The 19,523-nt window shown below is 62.5% G+C and overlaps 2 protein-coding genes across 2 annotated transcripts; both read right to left on the bottom strand.

Moving 5' to 3' along the window:
* Window positions 1-1,669: 1,669 nt before the first annotated feature.
* Window positions 1,670-6,159, bottom strand: LOC104298176 (keratin, type I cytoskeletal 17). Its single transcript, XM_054176811.1, has 9 exons — window positions 5,599-6,159; window positions 5,274-5,356; window positions 5,022-5,178; window positions 4,549-4,710; window positions 4,102-4,227; window positions 3,675-3,901; window positions 2,586-2,887; window positions 2,029-2,130; window positions 1,670-1,804 (listed from the first exon to the last, which is right to left on the bottom strand). Exons 1-9 carry the CDS (start codon window positions 6,157-6,159, stop codon window positions 1,779-1,781), a joined length of 1,746 nt encoding a protein of 581 aa, XP_054032786.1. The 3' UTR covers window positions 1,670-1,778.
* Window positions 6,160-13,437: 7,278 nt separating this feature from the next.
* Window positions 13,438-17,914, bottom strand: LOC104298175 (keratin, type I cytoskeletal 19). The gene is made up of 8 exons (XM_054176748.1): window positions 17,423-17,914; window positions 16,569-16,651; window positions 16,108-16,264; window positions 15,625-15,786; window positions 14,983-15,108; window positions 14,626-14,852; window positions 14,005-14,135; window positions 13,438-13,516 (listed from the first exon to the last, which is right to left on the bottom strand). The coding sequence occupies exons 1-8, from the start codon at window positions 17,912-17,914 to the stop codon at window positions 13,491-13,493; spliced, it is 1,404 nt and encodes a 467-aa protein (XP_054032723.1). The 3' UTR covers window positions 13,438-13,490.
* Window positions 17,915-19,523: the final 1,609 nt, after the last annotated feature.

The following is a 19,523-nucleotide window of genomic DNA, read 5'->3' as shown; positions in this document are numbered from 1 at the left end:
CAGCTGCTTTGTGTCCTTGTCCTTCTCCCAAGCCTGCCCAGGGGCAGGTTTGGTAGCTGCACGATGGCAGAAGGCAAAAGCACTTCAGCTGTGCCCAGGGCTTGGTGAGGCTGCAGCTGCACTCAGCCCCTGTGGGGAGCACTGCAGCCATGGCCGTGGGGGAGCTGCTGCTTGCTGCTTCTCACGTTCTGCAGCCAGGGGCAGCTCCTTGTGGAGCTCATCTGGGAGTCCCCCCCTGGCAGGGAAAGTGGTGACAGTGATGTGAGCTTCCTCACCCTGATGGCTCAGAAGCCTTTCCCTCGGTGTGGGTGACCCCAGCAGCTCCATGCCAGCAGCTCCATGCCAGCAGCTCCATGCCAGGGCTGAAAGCAGCAGCACTGCCCAGCAGGCTGCCTCCTGCCCAGGGCACTGAAAGACTCAAAGTGATGCTTTTGGGAAGGGCCAGGACCAAGGGGCATCAGTGGTGCCCAGGGCTGCTGTGGTGGTGCAAGCCAAGAGCTGTCTCTGAGCTCCTTCCACAGCCTGCAGGGTGCTGCTGTGAGGCCAGGGGTGAGCAGGAGGGCTGTAGGCCACCCTGCAGAGCTGCTCTTTGCAGGGGGGGTGTTGTGTGGGCTCTCGGTTTGGCAGCCTGAGCAGAGGGGTCTGAGGACTTGGCCAACCTGCCAGAGGTGTGGAAGCAAGAGAGCAGAGGGAGGGCAGGCTCAGGGACAGCTGGAGCCAGAGGCAGGACCAGGATTTGGTACTGCAGGGGCTCTGAACGTCCAGCAGGAGGTTCTGCAGTCAGAGGGAGCTGGAGGTGTCCTTGCAAACCCATCAGCACCCCCCAGCAGTGCCTCTGGGCAGGGCAGGGATGCTGAGCCTGGCCACTTCCTCAGGCCCCCCACAGCCACTGACCAGGAAAGAACTCTTCCTGGTTTATCTTCTTTCAAACACTGAAGACTTTGGCTGGGAGCCTGGCACAAGGCAGGGCAGTGAATCACTGGCACAGCTCTGCCCAGAGCTCTGCAGCCCTGTTCCCACGGCCTCCCACTCAGCTCCTGTTTCCCAACCCTCTGCAGTGGGTGATGCTCCCTCCCAGCCAGCAGCCAGTGGGGATAAAGCTGGGAGAGACAGCTGGGATCTGCCTCCCTGTGCTCGAGGAGAGCAGAGGGTAGGGACTGTGGGTGCCCAGGGGTGATGGGAGGAGGCCTCTGAGGCATTTTCAGCTGGACCCCCCCTGGCAGTTCTGCTCACACAGACCCCAGGCTTGGAGCAGCCCCAGCAGCACTGAGAGGGGCACAGCAAGGCAGAGGGCAGCCTCTGGCTGATCAGCACCCAGCCAGGGCACAGAGGAGGGCAACCTGGCTGGAGCTGGCACAAGAAGCTCCACCTCATCCCTCAGCTGCCCCTGACTGCTGGCTGTGCCCCTGCAGACCTTCTGGTGCCATGCCCAGTGTGGGCTGCTGCGTGTGGCACAGGCTGGGCTGCAGCTGTGCAGCTCAGTGCCCACTGCAGGCAGTTCCTCCAGACACAGCCCTCTGGGTGCAGCAGGCAAGCAAAGCTTTATTAGCATGTATTTCTGGGGGGTGGGTCCCCAGAAGAACAGCAATGAGGGCAGAGGGAGCCGAGGAGCAGCGGTGAGGGGCAGAGGCTCAGCTGGCAGCAGCAGGCAGGGCCATGCAGGGAGCTCTGCTCAGCCCCTGGTGAGTAACTTGCACAGCAGTTTGCTCTTCGTGGGGTTGTGATCAGTGTGCTTGGTGCTAAGGCCACTGGTGAGGGGAAGCTGCTGCTCTGGCCAATCACTCCTCAAACCTCCTGAAACTGCCTGTTGGAAGGTGAGGAGGAGCAAGAATTCCTCTGAGGGCTGCCGAAGCCTTCAGCACCCTGAAGCTTGTGGAGCTTGGAATGGCTCTGCCTGGGAGGCCTCCAACCTCCCCCCATGGGCAGGGACACCTCCCAGGGATGGCAGAGAGCCCTTCCAGAGGCTCTGCCTTCCTCTTCATCCTCATCACTCTGAGCCTGAGGTGCAGGCAGGAGCTGGAGCCTTACCCATTCTCATGCTCTTGATGGCCTCAGACACCTCTCCCATGGTCGCTCCTCGCTCCAGGGTTTTGTTCCCTTCCAGGCACAGCTTTGTGCTTTCAGCCCCCCCTGGAACCACAGCCATGAAGTCAGACCTGGAGAAGACCTTTTGCTCCCTGCCCTTCTTTTCCTGCCTCAGCATTTTGCATCTCTGGATTTGGAATGTCTGAAGTGTGCCAACAGCTTTGCCCTGCTGCAGCCATTCCCCCCTCAGACCCTGACCCCCCCCAGCAGCTGGCTCCACTCCAGGGCTTTGGACCTCTCCAGGTCCCTGCAGGCTTTGGGGTGGACATTGTCCTTCCCCCTTCCATTTCCTCTTTCTACACCTTCCCAACATCCTCCTCCTCGAGCAGCTGGTGAGAGGTCTCTGCCCTGCTGCCGGGTGAGGGCAGTGCCAAGGTCACCTCAAACCATGGCAGCAGAGCATCTCCAGCTTGCCAAGCGAGGGAGGAGCTGCAGTGCCCCTCCTGCTCCTCAGGGAGGAAGGGCAAGGGGAGGATGCAGCCCTCGACCCCCACTCTTACCTTGGCTCTCATAGGAGCTGCCAGACTGGGAAGATGAAGAGCGGGAGAGGCAGGATTTGCCTCCTCCTCCTCCTCCTCCTCCTCCTGAAGCTTTCCCACAGGTTCCACCTCCTGCTCCTCCTCCACCTTCAGATGAGGAAGTTCTTCCATAAGATCCTCCCATCTTTCCTCCACTGCTCCCTCCACCTGAGGACCAACCACTTCCTCCTCCACTGCTTCCTCTTCCAGAGGACCAGCTGCTTCCTCCATGACCTCCTCCTCCTCCTCCTGAAGATCCACCACCGGCTCCTCCCTGCGAGGTGCTGGAAGGAGGGAAGGGAATGTTTGTGTCCAGAGCAGCACAGCCAGGGGCTGGCATCCTCTTGGCTGCATTGAGGCCACTCTCTGAGCTCCTCAGAGGACCAAGAAGGTGCCATGGAGTGAAACATGGTCCAAAGAAGTGGCTTTAAACTGCCCTAGGGAAGGACAAAGCCAGGGGGTGGCTTTAGGAACCTTTCCAAACCTGTACCTTGAGGAGGTAGAAAAGTTACCTCCTGCCCTTGGGGACTGCTCCCAGCTTGAGCTGGTGAGAAATGGCCAAGGGCAGCTTGAGAAACTTCTTGGAACCCCAGAGTGGCTCAGAGTGGAAGGAGCTCAGAGCTCAGCTGCTCCAACCTCCCCTCCATGCCCAGGGACACCTCTCAGCTGCACTCAGCTGCTCAGGGCCTCATCCAGCCTGGCCTGGAACACCCCCAGGCAGGAGGCAGCCACAGCCTCCCTGGGCAGCCTGGGCCAGAGGTTCAGCAGCCTCACACTGAGCAACTTCTGCCTCAGCTCCACTCCAACCCTGCTCTGCCTCAGCTCCAAACCCTTCCCCCTGGGCCTGTCCCTAAACACCCTCAGGAAAAGTCTCTCTGCAGCCTTCCTGCAGGATGCCTTCAGGTCCTGGCAGCAGCTCTGAGGTCCCCCTGGAGCCTTCTCCTCCCCAGGCTGCACAGCCCCAGCTCCCTCAGCCTGTCCCCATGGCAGAGCTGCTGCAGCCCTGGGCTCATCTCTGTGGCCTCCTCTGGGCTCCCCCCAGCAGCTCTGAGCCTGCTCAGTGTTACCTACGTGATTCCCTGCTGGCCCTCCTGCAGCAGTGCCCTGTACTGGGCGATCTCCTGCTCCAGCCGGGTCTTGATGCCCAGCAGCAGTTTGTACTCCTGGTTCTGGCTCTCCATCTCGCAGCGGATGCTGGCCAGCTCCTCCTCCAGGGGGCCGACCATGGCCTGGATCTGCTGCAGCTGCAGGCTGTAGCGCCGCTCTGTGTCGTCCAGGTTGGACTGCAGGGCCTCTCTCTGCAGGGGGAGAGCAAAGCACCACCTGGGTGGGACCCTGGCAGGATTGGGTCCTCCCTCTGCCCCCAGTGCGGAAGGCTGCAGCGGCGTCAGGCGCCCCAAGCACCTCCACGGACAGAGAGCAGCCTCAGCTCTTCCTGTGCCCCCAGCCCACCAAGCAGCCCCCTGTGCCTGCCAGGGCAGCAGCAGCAGTCACCTACCCTGCTGATGTGGGACTGCAGCTCGATTTCCAGGCTCTGGAACTGCCTCCTCAGCTCAGAGATCTGCTGGTTGCTGGATTCCACCTCCTGGCCGCTGAGGTGAACCTGCTCACTCACTTCCTTCATCTGAAACAGCAGAGCCCAGCTTGCACCGTGGGAGCTGATCCTCCAGCGCTGTCAGGGAAGCTCTGACCACACCAGGGGTGCAGCAGGGCCCCTTGCCCCATGGGGGCTGTCTGAAGCTGCTCCTGTGGCCCTGCCAGCCCAGCTCTGATGCCCTCCAAGCACAGGGATTCTGCCCCTCTGTGCCCACAGGGAGCCGCAGGATGGGCTGGGTCGGAAGGGCCCTCGGAGACCACCTGGTCCCGACCCCCTGTGGCAGCTCAGTGCCATTCATCTCCAGGATGCCCTCCCCAGCAGCAGGGGGGTGCAGCTGCCCCCTCTCACCTTGCCCTCGTACCACTTCTCCACCTCCTGGCGGTTCCTGTGGATGATGGCTTCGTACTCCTGCCTCATGGCGTTCAGCTTCTGCAGCAGGTCCTCTCCCGGGGCAGCGTTCACCTCCACGCTCACATCCCCCCCAGCCTGCCCCCGCAGGGCCTTCAGCTCCTGCAGGCCCAAGGCACACAAACAGCAGTGGGGACCTGGCTCTGCCAGGGGCTTTTGGTGTCCCCTTGCCTGCTGTCACCGCAGGGCCCGGCCTGGCTCCTCCCAGCCGCAGCTGTCTCTGCTGCTGCTGCTTCTCTGGTTGCAGTTGTTTGCCCCTGGCTTCCCCTCCCTGCTTGCTGAGGGGACCTCTGCTCAGAGGTGCCCTGGAGCCCCTGGGGGCAGCACTCAGCCTGCCCTGGGGGTCCCTGGCCCAGCTGCCAGAGCAGAAGTGCTCAGTGCAGGGGCACCTGCCCCCAGGAGCTGGCTCTTACCTCTTCGTGGCTCTTCTTGAGGTCAACCATCTCCACCTTCAGGGACTCAAACTGCATTTCCAGGTCAGACCTGCTCAGGGTCAGGCTGTCCAGCAAGGGTCTCAGGCTGTTGATGTCGCCCTCCACGTTCTGCCGCAGGCCGTACTCCGTCTCGAACCTGTGCCGGCCAGAGCAGAGAGGTCAGCCCTGGCCTGGGGGTCTCTAAGCAGGAGCAAGGAAGTCAGTGCCTGGAAAAGAGGGAGCTGAGCTTACTTGACCCTGAAGTCTTCTGCAGTCATCCTGGTGTTGTCCAGGTCCAGCAGCACCCTGTTGGTCTCCACAGCCGCAGTCACGATCTGGAAGGAAATTCGAGAGGCTGAGGAGAAGCTTCCTGGGCACCTCTCAGGCTGGCTCTGGGGGCTGTGCCCCGGGGGGGGCTGCACTGTCCCCACACCTCGAGTTGGAGGCAGCTGGGGGCTGGGCAGAAGCCCAAGATCAGCCTCAGAGGGGCACTGAGTGGGTTCGGAACCGTCCCTGCCTCGACCGTTTCACTGGGTCCCAAGCAGCACCTGGACTCCTGGGACAGACCAAGTCCTACCTGGTGCTGGAGCTCTCCAATCTTCTCATAGTAGTGGCTGTAGTCCTTCGGGCCAGCAGGAGCCTGCTTCTGGTACCACTCCCTGATGAGCTGCTCCAGCTCAGCGTTCTCCCTCTCCAGGCTCCTGACCGTCTCCATGTAGGAGGCCAGGCGCTCGTTGAGGCTCTGCATGGTCAGCTTCTCATCGCTGGAGAGGATTCCCACCGCAAAGCCTCCCCCACCCAAGCTGCCTCCATAGCCACCGGCTGACCCCAGGCTCCTTCCCCAGCCGCCGCAGCTCATCGCCCCTCCGGAGCCGGCGCCGCCCATCCCCCCTCCGTAGCAGCCGCTGCTCGCTGCCCCTCCGTAGCTGCCTCGCCGCATCCTGCCGTAGCTGCCTCCTCCTCCTCCCCCATAGCAGCTCCTGGAGCTTCCTCCACCGCAACTGCTGCCAGAAAACCTGCCAGCACCGCTGGTCCTAGAGGAGACCCTCCTCGAGGAGACAGAGGTGAAGGTGCTGCTGCCTCTGCCAGCCGCGCTGCCGGCGCTGCCCCCGGAGCTCTGCCTGCTGCTGCAGCTCATGGTGGCTCAGACTCAAGGCCGGTCCTGCAGTTGCTGTGGGATCATAGCTCCAGCTCCCACCCTGCCTGGCCTGCATTTATAGCTCCTGCCGTGGGTGTCTGCCCCGGGCAGCACCTTCTCTCCCTGTTGTTTGCCAGCCCTGGCTCTCCTGCCAAGGGTAATTTGCCAGAGGGAGGGGGCTGGCAGCGGCAGGAAGCTTCACCCCTCCTCAGAGCCTGGTGCCCGTTTGTTTATCCACACAAAACATGCTAATTGCTGCTGGGTGGCTCTGGCCTGGGTAGATCTCTGCTGTGATCTACTCCTCTGGCTCGCAGGAGCCTCGTCCCACTCAGCCCAGGCTGCTCAGCGCCTGCTCACAGCACAGCAGTGAAGCTGTGGCTGATGGGAGGGCAGCAAAGGCTGCTGCCCCCCCGGGCTGCCCTCCCTCACCCTCCTTCCCTGCTCAGATCCTCATCACCCAGCCCCAGCAGGCTGACATCTTTGTCATTGCTCATGAGAGCCCAGGGCAGGTTGGCAAACCCCCACGTGGCAGGGCCTGGCTCCATCACACAGCCCCAATTATGGCTCATAAGCAACCAGTTAATGATGGTGAATTGTCTGGGCACAAGTGGAAAACAGCTCTGGGTGAGGAGGTGAGGGAGGGAGGCTGACAGGGAGGGAGGCTGACAGGGAGGGAGGCTGACAGGGAATGACCTCCTGGGCTTGGGCCAGATGCAGCTGGAGGGGGGTCAGGAGGGTCCTGGCTCTGGGCACATCTGTGACCACAGGAGGTGCTGGGTGATGCTCTCACTCCTGAGGGCACCTTGCAGCCAGGAGGTTTCCTTCTGCAGTGCAGACACCAAGAGGGTAGCTGGGAGGAGGAAGGCAAACTCCTGCTTTGGGGACTGGGCACCAGGAGGGCATTGCCCTGCAGCTTAGCTTCCTGCCCATGGGCACAGCGTGGCCAGCAGGCACAAGTGATTGCTGGCCTGCACCTTCTCTCTAGGTGATGCTTGGCACAGGAGGGGATGCTGCAGCTCAGCAGACATCCTCTGAGCTTACTGCAGCCTCTGTGGAGTGTGGCTGCCTCCTCCCTGGAGGTGTTCCAGGCCAGGCTGGATGAGGCCCTGAGCAGCTGAGGCCAGCTGAGAGCTGTCCCTGGGCATGGAGGGGAGGTTGGAGCAGCTGAGCTCCGAGCTCCCTCCCACCCTGAGCCACTCTGGGACTCTCTGACTCCTTCCTCTCCTGGCTGCTCTCCTTCCCAGGCACCAGACCTGCAGCAGCTGCAGGCTGCAGCCCTCCCCCTTGGTGAGCTGCAGCAGCTCTGTGCCCCCCAGCTGCCTGCCCTGCTCTGGGGCGTCCCTCCCTGCCCAGCCTGGCTGCTGTGGGTGGTTCCAGGGCAGTTTGTTTGTTGTGGTTCACAGCAGTGTTTGTGTGCACTCCTCCCAGCACCACCCTGCCCACGCTGCACACACCTGGAGCTCCATCCTCCCTAGCACTTCCCTCCTGGAGTCCCCAAGGGACCAAAGCTTCTCTGGCTGGGAGGGATCCAAGTGGCTCACTGCAAACCTTAGAGGAGTCTGAATCATGACAGCTTTGCTTCTTGCTTCTCCTCAGCTCTACAAAGTTCTTTTGTCTGCTAGCAGCTGCAGAATCCCTTGGGTAAGGTTCAGCTTCCCTGCTGCCTCCCAGCCACTGCCCCCCCGGGGGAGGACACAGCCACATTGCCCTGCCCTGTGCAGCTCTGCAGCAGGAAGAGGACCTGGCCTGGGCCCCTCTGGAAAGATGTGGATTAGAGCTTTGATCTCAGCCATTCTTTCCAGGTGGCCTAAGCCACCTGCTGACCACTAACAGAGCTGCTCTGGAGATCAGTGAGGAGGGGGCAGTGAGGAGGGGGGCAGTGAGGATGGGGCAGTGAGGAGGGGGCAGTGAGGAGGGGGCAGTGAGGAGGAGGGCAGTGAGGAGGAGGGCAGTGAGGAGGGGGCAGTGAGGATGGGGCAGTGAGGATGGGGCAGTGAGGAGGGGGGCAGTGAGGAGGGGGCAGTGAGGATGGGGCAGTGAGGAGGGGGCAGTGAGGAGGGGGCAGTGAGGAGGGGGGCAGTGAGGATGGGGCAGTGAGGAGGGGGGCAGTGAGGAGGGGGGCAGTGAGGAGGGGGGCAGTGAGGAGGGGGCAGTGAGGATGGGTCAGTGAGGATGAGTCAGTGAGGAGGGGGCAGTGAGGAAGGGGGCAGTGAGGAGGGGGCAGTGAGGAGGGGGCAGTGAGGAGGGGGGCAGTGAGGAGGGGGGCAGTGAGGATGGGGCAGTGAGGATGGGGGCAGTGAGGATGGGGCAGTGAGGAGGGGGCAGTGAGGAGGGGGGCAGTGAGGAAGGCATCACCCAGACCCAAGCTGCCTAGCAGCACTCAGAGGTGGGATGCTCACAGCCAGCTGAGGGTCTCAGTTCCTTTCCTCTGCTCACACCCTCAGGGGACTTAGCAGTGCTGGGAACAGGCCTGGCCTTGCCCTCTGACCACACTCAGGACAGTTCTCAGCCATGAGCAGATGCAGAGAGCTGAGAAGATTCCAGCTCCCAGCAGGGGCTGAGGGGCAGCCCCTGGGGGGCAGCCCCTGGGGGGCTGCTGTGAGAGGGCAGAGCCTGTGCCTGCCACCAGTGAGTCTCTTACAGACCCTCTGCGGAGCATCCTCAGCCCTGGCTGCTCTCCAGGCAGCCCCAGGCCTGCTCATTCAGGAGCTCTTTGGGATTCTCTTCTGCTGGAGACACCTCTGGAATGCTGCTCAGAGAAGCTGGAGGCATCTGTGCCTCCCCCCCGGTGTAGGAAAAGTGTGGCTTGAAGAGCAAGGGGAGATGGAGAGCACAGGGCTGGGCAGGAGGGAGGTGTTGAGCTGCTCTGTGTGCTGGGCACAGCACAGCCTCAGTGCCCCCTCCCCTGCCATGGCAGCCAGGGAACCTGCCCTGCTGCACTGGCTGCAGGCCACAGCCACCAGAGCAGGGGTGGATGAGGAGGAGGAGGAAGATGCCCCGGGGGAGGAAGGCAGCACAGTTGTTTGCACTGAGGCCTCGTCCCTTTCCTGTGGGAGGAGGTCCTGCCCAGGAGGACTGTTTGAGCCCAAAGGTCTCACCCAGTGTGGGCAGGAACTCCCCCAGAGCCCTCCTGAGAGCCCCAGCAGCACAGCCCTGGGCTGGCTGCAAGCAGAGGCTGGGGGAGGACGGAGCCCTTGCCTTGGGGGCCGTGGCAGCAGTGAGGGGTGAGGGGGGCAGGGTTGTGGCACAGTGAGGGGGTGTGGGCTGGGCACACACAAGCTGCTATCAGCTCCCTGGCACCACCTATTCATGTAGAGTCACAGAAGGACAGGGGCTGGAAGGGGCCTCCAGAGGCCATCCATCCAACCCCCCTGCCAGGGCAGGGGCACCCAGGGCAGGGCACACAGGAACATGTCCAGGGGGGGCCTGAAAGTCTCCAGAGGAAGAGACCCCACAGCCTCCCTGGGCAGCCTGCTCCAGGGCTCTGCCACCCTCACACCAAAGAAGTTTCTCCTCATGTTGAGGTGGAGCCTCCTGGCTTCCAGCCTGTGCCCACTGTGCCCTGTGCTGTCACTGGGCACCACCAAACAGAGCCTGGCAGCTGTGTCCTGACCCCTCAGAGACTGTTTGAGCCTTTCTTAGCCTCCTTTGGGCTGCTGTGCTTGGGAGGAGCTGCTGAGGCTGCTGGGCACATGGGGGCACAGCTGGGCACATGGTGGGGGCACAGCTGGGCACCCACCCACCCTTTGCAGGGCTCCCCTGGGGAGCAGCCCTCCTCCATCCTTCCTCCTCCCGGCCAGGTCTGGTCGGGAAGGTTCCCCTGGCTTACACTGCCACAGAGAGAGAAACTGAGGAAGGTCTCTCTGGGGGCTGTGACTCACCCCCATAATTACAGCTTCTAAACCACCTCCTGTTAGATAATCACAAAGCAATTTCGGTGACACCAACTCATCCCACAGGAGATTTCTCCACAGGGAAGAAGAAACCCAGGCCCTGGAGAAGGCTGCGTCGGAGGAGGAACTCTGCTGGCCCCGGGAGCTTCAGCTGCTCAGCACCTGGTGTGCGGCTCCTGCCTGCCCCTGCCGGCTCCTGCCTGCCCCTGCCGGCTGCTCCCTGCCCCTGCCGGCTGCTGCCTGCCCCTGCCGGCTGCTCCCTGCCCCTGCCGGCTCCCCCTTGCCCCTGCCGGCTCCCCCTTGCCCCTGCCGGCTGCTCCCTGCCCCTGCCGGCTGCTCCCTGCCCCTGCCGGCTCCCCCTTGCCCCTGCCGGCTCCCCCTTGCCCCTGCCGGCTCCCCCTTGCCCCTGCCGGCTGCTCCCTGCCCCTGCCGGCTCCCCCTTGCCCCTGCCGGCTGCTCCCTGCCCCTGCCGGCTCCCCCTTGCCCCTGCCGGCTGCTCCCTGCCCCTGCCGGCTGCTCCCTGCCCCTGCCGGCTCCCCCTTGCCCCTGCCGGCTCCCCCTTGCCCCTGCCGGCTGCTCCCTGCCCCTGCCGGCTCCCTCTTGCCCCTGCCGGCTGCTCCCTGCCCCTGCCGGATCCCTCTTGCCCCTGCCGGCTGCTCCCTGCCCCTGCCGGCTGCTCCCTGCTCCTGCCGGCTCCCCCTTGCCCCTGCCGGCTCCTCCTTGCCCCTGCCGGCTCCTGCCTGCCCCTGCCGGCTCCCTCTTGCCCCTGCCGGCTCCCCCTTGCCCCTGCCGGCTCCGTGGCAAGAGGATTTCCCCTGTCCTGACAGAGAGCTGAATGGCTGCAGACTGCCAGACCTGAGGGGGTTTGATTGGGCTCAGCTGAGGCTCCTCAGGGCTCCCTCTTGTTTGTTACTTGTTTTGAAGCCAGGGAGTCAGTCCCCAGCTTCCTGCTGTGTTCTGCAGGGCAGGGTGTAAGCCCTGGCATCTGCCCACACCCTGAGATGTGTGGTCACAGGGAATGTCCCTGGAATTCCTCCTCCCAAGGTCCCAACAGAGTGAAACTGGACCACAGCACTGGGAGGTGAGCTGCTGCCCTCCATGCAGGGGCAGGCAGCAGTGTCCAGCCCAGCAAGCATCCCTCCTGCAGCAAGAGAATCCTCCTGGCATCCGTTCCCCTGGCTCTGTTACTCACTTGGTGTGGCAGAGACTGGCACAGATGAAACATGAAAGGGCACCTCCAAAAGCTCCACCACCCCGAGAGGATTGTGTCAGGGGCAGTGAGTCACAGCTGCAGGAGGCTTCACAGGGCAAAGCCTTGGGTCGGGAGCTTGGGGGCTCAACAGCCTCTTGCACCTCTGAGTCGTGGGGGGCACAGCTGAGGCTCCTTCGGTGGCAAGACCTTGGTGAGCCAAAGGTGACAGCCCCTGGGGAGGGCCTGGGTCTGCCCCCCCTCTGCCTCACCCCGACGTAAACCATCCCAGTGCTGGTGGTGAGACACCCACAGGTAGCAGCACATCGGTGCCGTGAGCGCCAGCCCCCCCTCTGTGCCGTGCCCCTGTGCCACCCACCCAGCCTCACACCCAGAGCAGGGGCAGCGAGCAGCAGTGAGCGAGCTGGGCTCAGAGCCCCGGCTCCGGGCTGGGGGGATCCCCCCAGCACACATCGCAGACCCTGCCCCACCTGCTCCGCCCAGCCCCTGGCACCGCAGCCCAGCGCTCGCAGCTGGCTCTGCCCGGCGCTGGCAGCCGGTTGTGCCCAGCGCTCGCAGCTCTGCCCGGCACTGGCAGCTCTGCCCGGCACTGGCAGCCGGTTGTGCCCAGCGCTCGCAGCTCTGCCCGGCACTGGCAGCTCTGCCCGGCACTGGCAGCCGGTTGTGCCCAGCACTCACAGCTCTGCCCGGCGCTGGCAGCCGGTTGTGCCCAGCGCTCACAGCTCTGCCCGGCACTGGCAGCCGGTTGTGCCCAGCACTCACAGCTCTGCCCGGCGCTGGCAGCCGGTTATGCCCAGCGCTCACAGCTCTGCCCGGCACTGGCAGCCGGTTGTGCCCAGCGCTCACAGCTGCCTCTGCCCTGCCTCTGCCCTCAGCGGTGCGCTGGGACCCGAGCGCCCTCTAGAGAGCGGCGGCGGAGGCGCAGGCCTGGGGCTGTCGCTCTCCTGCGCCTCCAAACCTCCCACGCCGGGAAACACAAACCGCGTCCGACCCACTCAGCAGCCTGGGCAGGGGCTGGCAGCGGGGTGGCAATGAGCTGCCCAGTCCCACCAGGGTGCGGCGATGCCAGCTTCCCCTGGCGGGAGAGCTGTGCTCTGCCCAAGGGTTCGTCGATGGTCCCAGGCTGGGCCGAGCAAGGCGGCACGAAGGCAGGGAAGTGAGGATGTGCAGCTGGCATTAAGCCCTCCCTGCCCTGCTGCACAGCAGCCGGAGCCTGGTGCCAGCCCTGGCTGCTGCGCTCCTTTCCCAGGCTGGGTGAAGCCAGGAGAGGCCGCCCTGGGAGCACACAGCAGCAGCTCCGGCAGCCTGTCCCGGCTCTGCCTCCCACATCCCACTGCTCCTGCAGCCCTGGCCAGCAGGGATCAGCCTGGTGCCTTCTCTGCTTCAAAGCCAAAGTTCCGACCTCTCTTTGCCCCATCCTCATCCTCCTGTTCGTGGCCGTGGGCAGGGGCAGGGGGGCTTTGCTGCAGCCGTGGGTTTGGGGCTTTTCTGCTTCAAGAGCTTTCTACTTTCTCAGCAGAGAACTCCAAAGAATCCTCTTTAGCTCTTCTGCAATGAACTGAAGCCAAAAGCTCTGTGGGACAGCCTCAGACCTGTGCCTGGCCTGGCTGGTGGGGGGCTGGTGGCCAGGGGTGGCTCCTGGAGCAGGTCAGGCAGGAGCACCTCCTTCCTGGAGGTGTTCAAGAGGGGATTGGAGGTGGCACTTGGTGCCACGGTTTAGTGGTCAGGAGGTCTTGGGTGACAGGTTGGACTTGATGATCTCTGAGGTCTTTTCCAACCTTATTGATTCTATGATGCTGTGCTGCAGGCTTTGACTGGGGGGAGGTGGACAGCAGCCGTGGGCTCAGCAGGGCCACTCTCTGGCTCCCACTGCCCAGAGCTGTGCTCCCAGGGCCTGCCCTGTCTGGGTGAGCCCTGGGCAGGGATCAGCCCCTAGGAACTCAGATCCCAGACACAGGTTTCTTGATTGCAACAGGCAGAAGCAAAGTTTTATTAGAGGCATTTTTCAGCAGCAGCTACCCCAGAGCCTGACCAACTCCAGTGACTTCTAGAGATTACAGCAGCAGGGGACAGAGGGAGGGGGGCAGAGGGGAGGGTGGCCCTCAGCAGGCCCCTCCAGCAAAGCAGGGCTGAGTTACTTCTACTTCTTCTGCAGAGGGTGCAGGAGGTGTGGAGCTTTCTTGTTTTGTCTGAGGGCTTCTCTCTGTCATCTTCTGGTCCTTTCCTCCTCAATCACAAATCCTCCTGCAGGTCACTGCAGGGAGAAAGAGAATGCAAATGCAGCAGCAGTGTTTGATTGGAACTGAGCTCAGATCCTGCAGCCCACAGCTTGGGCTGGGCACTGCCCTGGCTCCAGGAGCACACAGCCCAGGGCACCCCAGGGGCCTGAAGCTGGGTTTGAGTGGGAATTTGGGTTTGTAAAGCACAGGTTTGGTCCTGTTCCCTCCTCCCAGGATCTTTTGCTAGGCTTGGCCTGGCTGCCTTCTTCTCTGCTGCTGCTGCCAGATCTTCCCTTGCTGCCTCCTCATTCCCCCAGCTTGCTCCTCATAGTTCTCCTGCTCCCTCTTCTCTCTCATTTGCCTTCTGCTGCTCCAGATTCAGGGCTCTCTTTGGGCCTATTTCCCAGTGACCCCCAGCCCACAGCACCCCCAGCCTAGCACAGCTCTGTGGGAACACACCAGGAACATCTCCCAGGACACTGTGGTGCGTCCTGGCCTGACCTCAGAGCCTGCAAGCTCTTACCTTGTATGTCTCCAGTCTTGCAGGGGGGCACCTGGGGCTGGCAGTGGGAGGTTGTAGTTGTGGTGTATGTGTGGCTGGTCCTAATGACTCCTCCTCCTACACCACTTCCTACTCCAATGCCTCCTCCGTGTCTGGTGGGATGAATTTGTGAGAGAAAGAGGGAATGTGAGAACTTTGCTTGGCAGACACCATGGCACAGAGGCTCAGGCTGGGCCTCTGACAGGGCTTAGGGCATTCCACAGCTCTTCTTTGGTGGCTTTCAGAGTTGCTTTGCATTTGGGCTCCCCTCTGGCATGGAAATGCAATGCAGAGGGTTGCAGGTAATTCCTATTTTGAGAGGTCTGAGCCCTCTTATTACAGACAAGAGGTTGTTACAAATGCTGACTTAATGCTGGTAGTTAGAGAGCTGTAAGTAGCAATTATCAGGTTTGGTTTCTCTGCTCAGCAGCTCCTGAGGAGTGACATCGAGTTCGCCCTGGAACGTTCCTCACGGCAAAGCTGCCCATGAGGCAACTTCTCCTCCAAGGCAGCACTAAGGTGGAGCAGAGACTGTGCTGGGCTCCCACTCTGTGACCCTTGGGACTTTCATTTGTCCTCTGGAGGACCCAGAGATGTGCTTACATGAGGTCCTGCTGCCCCCCCTCCAGCAGGCAGCGGTAGGTTTGGATCTCCTGCTCCAGGCGGCACTTGACGTCCAGCAGGGTCTTGTACTCCTGGTTCTGGCACTCGATTTCTGCCCTGATTTCAGCCAGCTGCTGCTCCACGCAGGTGATCTGGGTCTGCAGCTCACCCAGGAGGTTGTTGTACTGGCACTCAGTCTCGGCCAGCGAGGACTCCAAATTATTCCTCTGTGAACAGAAGAGGCCAAGAGACATCGACTGAGCTGTCGGCAGCACCGCGCCGGCTGCTGGCCCTGCCTGCTCCTGCTGAGCCATCCAGCAGTGCCCACGGCGGAGCTGCCAGCAGCTCAGCACCCACCTGGCTGAGCTGTGCCTGCAGATCGATCTCCAGGGCTTGCAGCTGGCGTCTCAGTTCCGTGACCTGGTTGTTGCACGTCTCCACCTCCTGGCCGCTCGTAATGACCTCCCGATTCACCTCCTCAATCTGCAAAGCACCAGCCCAGGGCAGGGAGGCTCAGGGGGGGTCAGACCTCCCGATTCACCTCCTCAGGCTGCAAAGCACCAGCCCAGGGCAGGGAGGCTCAGGGGGGGTCAGACCTCCCGATTCACCTCCTCAGGAGGCTCGGGGGGGGGGGGTGGGGTGGTCTGTGTGCTTTGGACCTGCTCTGGCAGGAATGGGACTCGGTGAGCAGCTGGCAGAAAGCAAGGGGAGCAGGATGAGTTCCCCAGGTGCTGGGCGTTAGCTGCTTGCTCTCCACAGCTGGCATCACCCTGGTGGCTTCTGAGCCTCTTTAATCCCCGTGTGGAACATCCCAGCCCCAACCACAGCCCCAGGAGGGCTGGCGGCAGGCGCCGCCGTTCCCAGCGGGGCGAACGGGCTGGTCAGACCGGGCTGTGCCTGCTGCGGCGCCCAGGGGATAATGAGTGCTGGGAGGAGGGGCTGGTGCTGGGGCTGGCCCGGCTGTGCCGTGTGCCCAGCAGGCTGCCCGCTGGCTCTCACCTTGCACTCGTACCAATCCTCCACCTCCTTGCGGTTCCGCGCGATCAGCGTCTCGTACTGGCACCTCAGGTCCTCCAGGATCTGCCTCAGGTCGGGGCCCGGGCAGGCATTGACCTCCACGCTCACATCTCCAGTCGATTGCTTCCTCAGGCAGCTCATCTCCTGCAGACACAGCCCAGGTCAGGCCGGGGAGGGACAGGAGGGCAGCGCTGCCAGCGAGGGCTGCCTCCAGCCGTGGCTGTGAAGGGCTCTGGGGGTGATGCAAGGCTCTCCCCAACACTCCTCTTGGGCAATTTCTTATCCACTGGCGTCAGCAGCAACTTCAACACCTCTCTGGCACCCTCAGTGCCAGCCCAACACCGGCAGCACCTCTGCCGGAGCTCCCATAGCACACCCAGGTCTGACCCAGAGGGGGCGGCCGGGAAGGAGCTGTGCTTAGCTTTGAAGTGCAGAGCTGCTGCCGGGGGCAGGGCAGGACTCTACCTCCTCATGGTTCTTCTTCAGGCAGCAGAGCTCCTCCCGCAGCGACTCCAGCTGTGCCTCCAGGTCGGACCTGCAGAGCGTCAGCTGGTCCAGGACCTGCCGCAGTCCGTTGATGTCAGCCTCCACGCTCTGGCGCAGGGCCAGCTCCGTCTCGTACCTGCGGGGGGCAAGGCGAGGAGCAGCGCTCAGTGCCGGACCTCGGAGCAGGGACCCTTCCCCTAGCTGCACCACCGGGGACCAGCCCTGCTGTGGCAGGCCCCAGCCCTCCCCACCAAACGCAGCTGCCGAATGTTCTCCCCAGCGATGGCAACGAGGAGAGGGTTTGGTGTCCACCAGCCCTGCCCCAGCCTGGTGCTGCAGGAGCCTCCTCTGCAGCCTCTGATCACTGCAGGGGGGCTCCAGCAGCAGGTGTGGAGGAGCAGGGGGAGGCAGCAGGGTCGGGGGGGAGGGGGGGCACTCACTTCACACGGAAGTCGTCGGCAGCCATCCTGCTGTTGTCAATGTCCAGGATGATTTTGTTGTTGTCAATGGTGGCACAGACAATCTGGAAAGGAACAGCCCAGGAGGGATGTCTCAGCTCTCTCTGCTCTTGCTCTCCAGGGACTTCCACAGCTCCCTTTTCCCTAAGCAACTTTGTCCCTGGAGCAGAGCAGTGGCAGGGAGCAGCTCTGCCTCCTGAGCTCACAGCTAGGAAAGAGCTCAGCTGTACAGAGGCTGGGGGCAGCCTGGTGGGATGGGACTTCCACTTTCAAGAGCTGAAGGCAAGTCCCGAAGGTGCTTCACAAAATGAGCCTCCAGAACTCTCCTTAGGACATCAGATCTCAGCTGACACTCAGGCTGGTGTCTCCTGGGCTTCAGGCTCAAGGACCTTCAGGGCAGACCCTTGGGAGGTGTGTTTGAGGTGAAGAGCAGCCACAGCTTCCACTGAGGACCAAGCTGTGCCACTGTGGCAGCCAAACACTCAGCTTTTCCCCATAGAATTCCTGCTGCTGCCCTGGCACAGCCTGGGACCCCTGGGCTGTGCTCCTGTCCTGCTGTGCCCACGGTGCTGACACCGCTGCCCCTCCTCAGAGCACACCTTGGCCACGACACATTTACCCTTCCCAGCCAAGACTCAGCACCACAAAAGGTCCTTTCCCCTTCCCAGAGCACCACCCCAGCCAGCAGCACCCATCCCTGCTGTCCCCCACGCTGGCACTGGAGAGCTCGCTCCCGGCGGCACCAGGGTGACCTCTCCCAGCCGCAGGAGGCTCTGGGTGCAAGCTCAGCAATGCAAGAGGGGAGGGAGGGCTGCAGGGGGAGGGGTGGGGGGTACCTGGTTCTGCAGGTCCTCAATCTCCTTGTAGTAGCAGCTGTAGTCTCGGGGCTCGCAGGACAGCCCCTGTGTCGCGTACCACTCCCTGATCCTGCACTCCAGCTCCGCGTTCTCCTTCTCCAGGCACTTCACCTTGTCCAGGTAGGAGGCCAGGCGGTCGTTGAGGTTCTGCATGGTGACCTTCTCGTCGCAGGACGACAGCAGGCAGTCGCCCCCCAGCCCCCCGCCCACCACGGCGCCCCCCAGGCCGAAGCCCAGGCCGTTGGCGTAGCAGCTGCCACCTCCATAGCTGCCCCCAGCCAGGCTGCCGACGCTCAGCCCCCCTGCGTAATTCACTGCTCCGCAGAAGCTCCTCCCGGAGAACCCTCTGGCGCTGCCCATCCCGTAGGAAGAGATCCTCGCTCCACCACCACCACCACCAATGATGCAGCTGCCCCCACTGCTCCTGCCCTTGCTCGACACCGTGATGGTCTCCTTAATGTTGCAACTCATGTTGGCAGCGGCTGGAAACGCAAGCAGAAGCCCGAAGCGAGATGCGCAGCTGGAGACGGAGTCAGCCTGCGAGCTGCCCGTGGCCAGGGAGCCCTTTTTATACCTCCCACCGCGGGTGTCACCACCCCTGCTGCCTCCCATAGGGCTGCCTGCTGCGGGCAGCCGTGCCAAGAAGCATTTCTCAGAGGGAAGCCTCCTTCCAGGAGGCGCAGGGAGAGGAGGAAGATGCTTTACATGTCTCTTGCTAATTTCACGAATGCGTTAGCGAGGAGGGTCTGTGACTCACCAGCTTTTTGTTTACGATGCAAACTTCGCAGCATTAGGGCAGGAAAAGCTCTCTCCCAAATTATACACCAGGAAGAAATCCTGAGAGGCTGTTGCATCAAAGAGCTGCTTTATCTCCCAGCAATTTGCTTTCCTCCCCTTTTGAGTCGAACCAGCAGTTTCCCTGCAAGCTGCTGATGCTGGGAGATGAGAGAGCAAAGCCCAGACAGGAGGTAGGGCTCTGGAGTGAGGTGTGAGGAGTGATGCAAGAACCTGGGGGCAAGAGCACAGGCAAGGAGATCTGAGCCTGGGATCCCTCCACTGGCTGCAGCTCCAGAGCACCAGAGGGGCTGTGGAGAGACCTCCTCATGGCCATGGTGGGGAAGTTCCTCGTGGCCATGGTGGGGCTGTTGCTCATGGCCATGGTGGGGCTGTTGCTCATGGCCATGGTGGGGCTGTTGCTCATGGCCATGGTGGGGCTGTTCCTCGTGGCCATGGTGGGGCTGTTGCTCATGGCCATGGTGGGGAAGTTCCTCGTGGCCATGGTGGGGATGTTCCTCATGGCCATGGTGGGGCTGTTGCTTGTGGCCATGGTGGGGCTGTTCCTCATGGCCATGGTGGGGCTGTTGCTCATGGCCATGGTGGGGAAGTTCCTCGTGGCCATGGTGGGGCTGTTCCTCATGGCCATGGTGGGGCTGTTGCTCGTGGCCATGGTGGGGCTGTTGCTCATGGCCATGGTGGGGCTCTTCCTCATGGCCATGGTGGGGCTCTTCCTCATGGCCATGGTGGGGATGTTGCTCGTGGCCATGGTGGGGCTCTTCCTCATGGCCATGGTGGGGCTGTTCCTCATGGCCATGGTGGGGATGTTCCTCATGGCCATGGTGGGGATGTTCCTCGTGGCCATGGTGGGGCTGTTCCTCATGGCCATGGTGGGGCTGTTGCTCGTGGCCATGGTGGGGCTCTTCCTCGTGGCCATGGTGGGGATGTCCCTCAGGGAGCATGGTGGCTCTCCAGCAGCTCACAGAGGGTTTGATTCTTTCTAAAGCAAGAGAAAAGGCCTTTGAAGAGCAAATTGAGAGGCACTGCTGCAGCTTTCATCCCCATGCCTCCTGCTTGGATGCTTTGAGATGGAATGGGAGTGGAAAGGGCAATTTCTGTGCTGCCTTCTAGTGAGGCCTGAGCCTTGCTGCCCTAGGAGGGAGTGAGCCAGAAGTGCTGACCCAGCTGGCAGAGCAGTGCTTGCCCAAAGCAGGGCTGCTCTGGCTTGGGGAAGATGAATTAAGAGCAAAGCAGAAGCTCTTCTCTCTCATTAATGTTTCCCAATCTTAGCCAGGCAGAGGGATTA

This window comes from Dryobates pubescens, chromosome 36 (genome assembly GCF_014839835.1).
Source record: "Dryobates pubescens isolate bDryPub1 chromosome 36, bDryPub1.pri, whole genome shotgun sequence".
Classification (NCBI taxonomy): domain Eukaryota; kingdom Metazoa; phylum Chordata; class Aves; order Piciformes; family Picidae; genus Dryobates; species Dryobates pubescens.
Note: the sequence above shows the minus strand (reverse complement) of the source record. Positions and strands in the feature narration are given on the sequence as shown.

What these genes read in the sequence shown, in the direction of transcription:
- LOC104298176 (XM_054176811.1), bottom strand. Translation starts at nt 6,159, where the DNA reads ATGAGCTGCAGCAGCAGGCAGAGCTCCGGGGGCAGCGCCGGCAGCGCG. An exon ending in TTGGAGAGCTCCAGCACCAG is followed by an intron (nt 5,357 to 5,598) that starts GTAGGACTTGGT and finishes ATTTCCTTCCAG; the next exon opens with ATCGTGACTGCGGCTGTGGA. An exon ending in GAGGGCCAGCAGGGAATCAC is followed by an intron (nt 2,888 to 3,674) that starts GTAGGTAACACT and finishes CCCTCCTTCCAG; the next exon opens with CACCTCGCAGGGAGGAGCCG.
- LOC104298175 (XM_054176748.1), bottom strand. Translation starts at nt 17,914, where the DNA reads ATGAGTTGCAACATTAAGGAGACCATCACGGTGTCGAGCAAGGGCAGG. An exon ending in GCCGACGACTTCCGTGTGAA is followed by an intron (nt 16,265 to 16,568) that starts GTGAGTGCCCCC and finishes TGCCCCCCGCAG; the next exon opens with GTACGAGACGGAGCTGGCCC. An exon ending in TGAAGAAGAACCATGAGGAG is followed by an intron (nt 15,787 to 16,107) that starts GTAGAGTCCTGC and finishes CTGTGTCTGCAG; the next exon opens with GAGATGAGCTGCCTGAGGAA.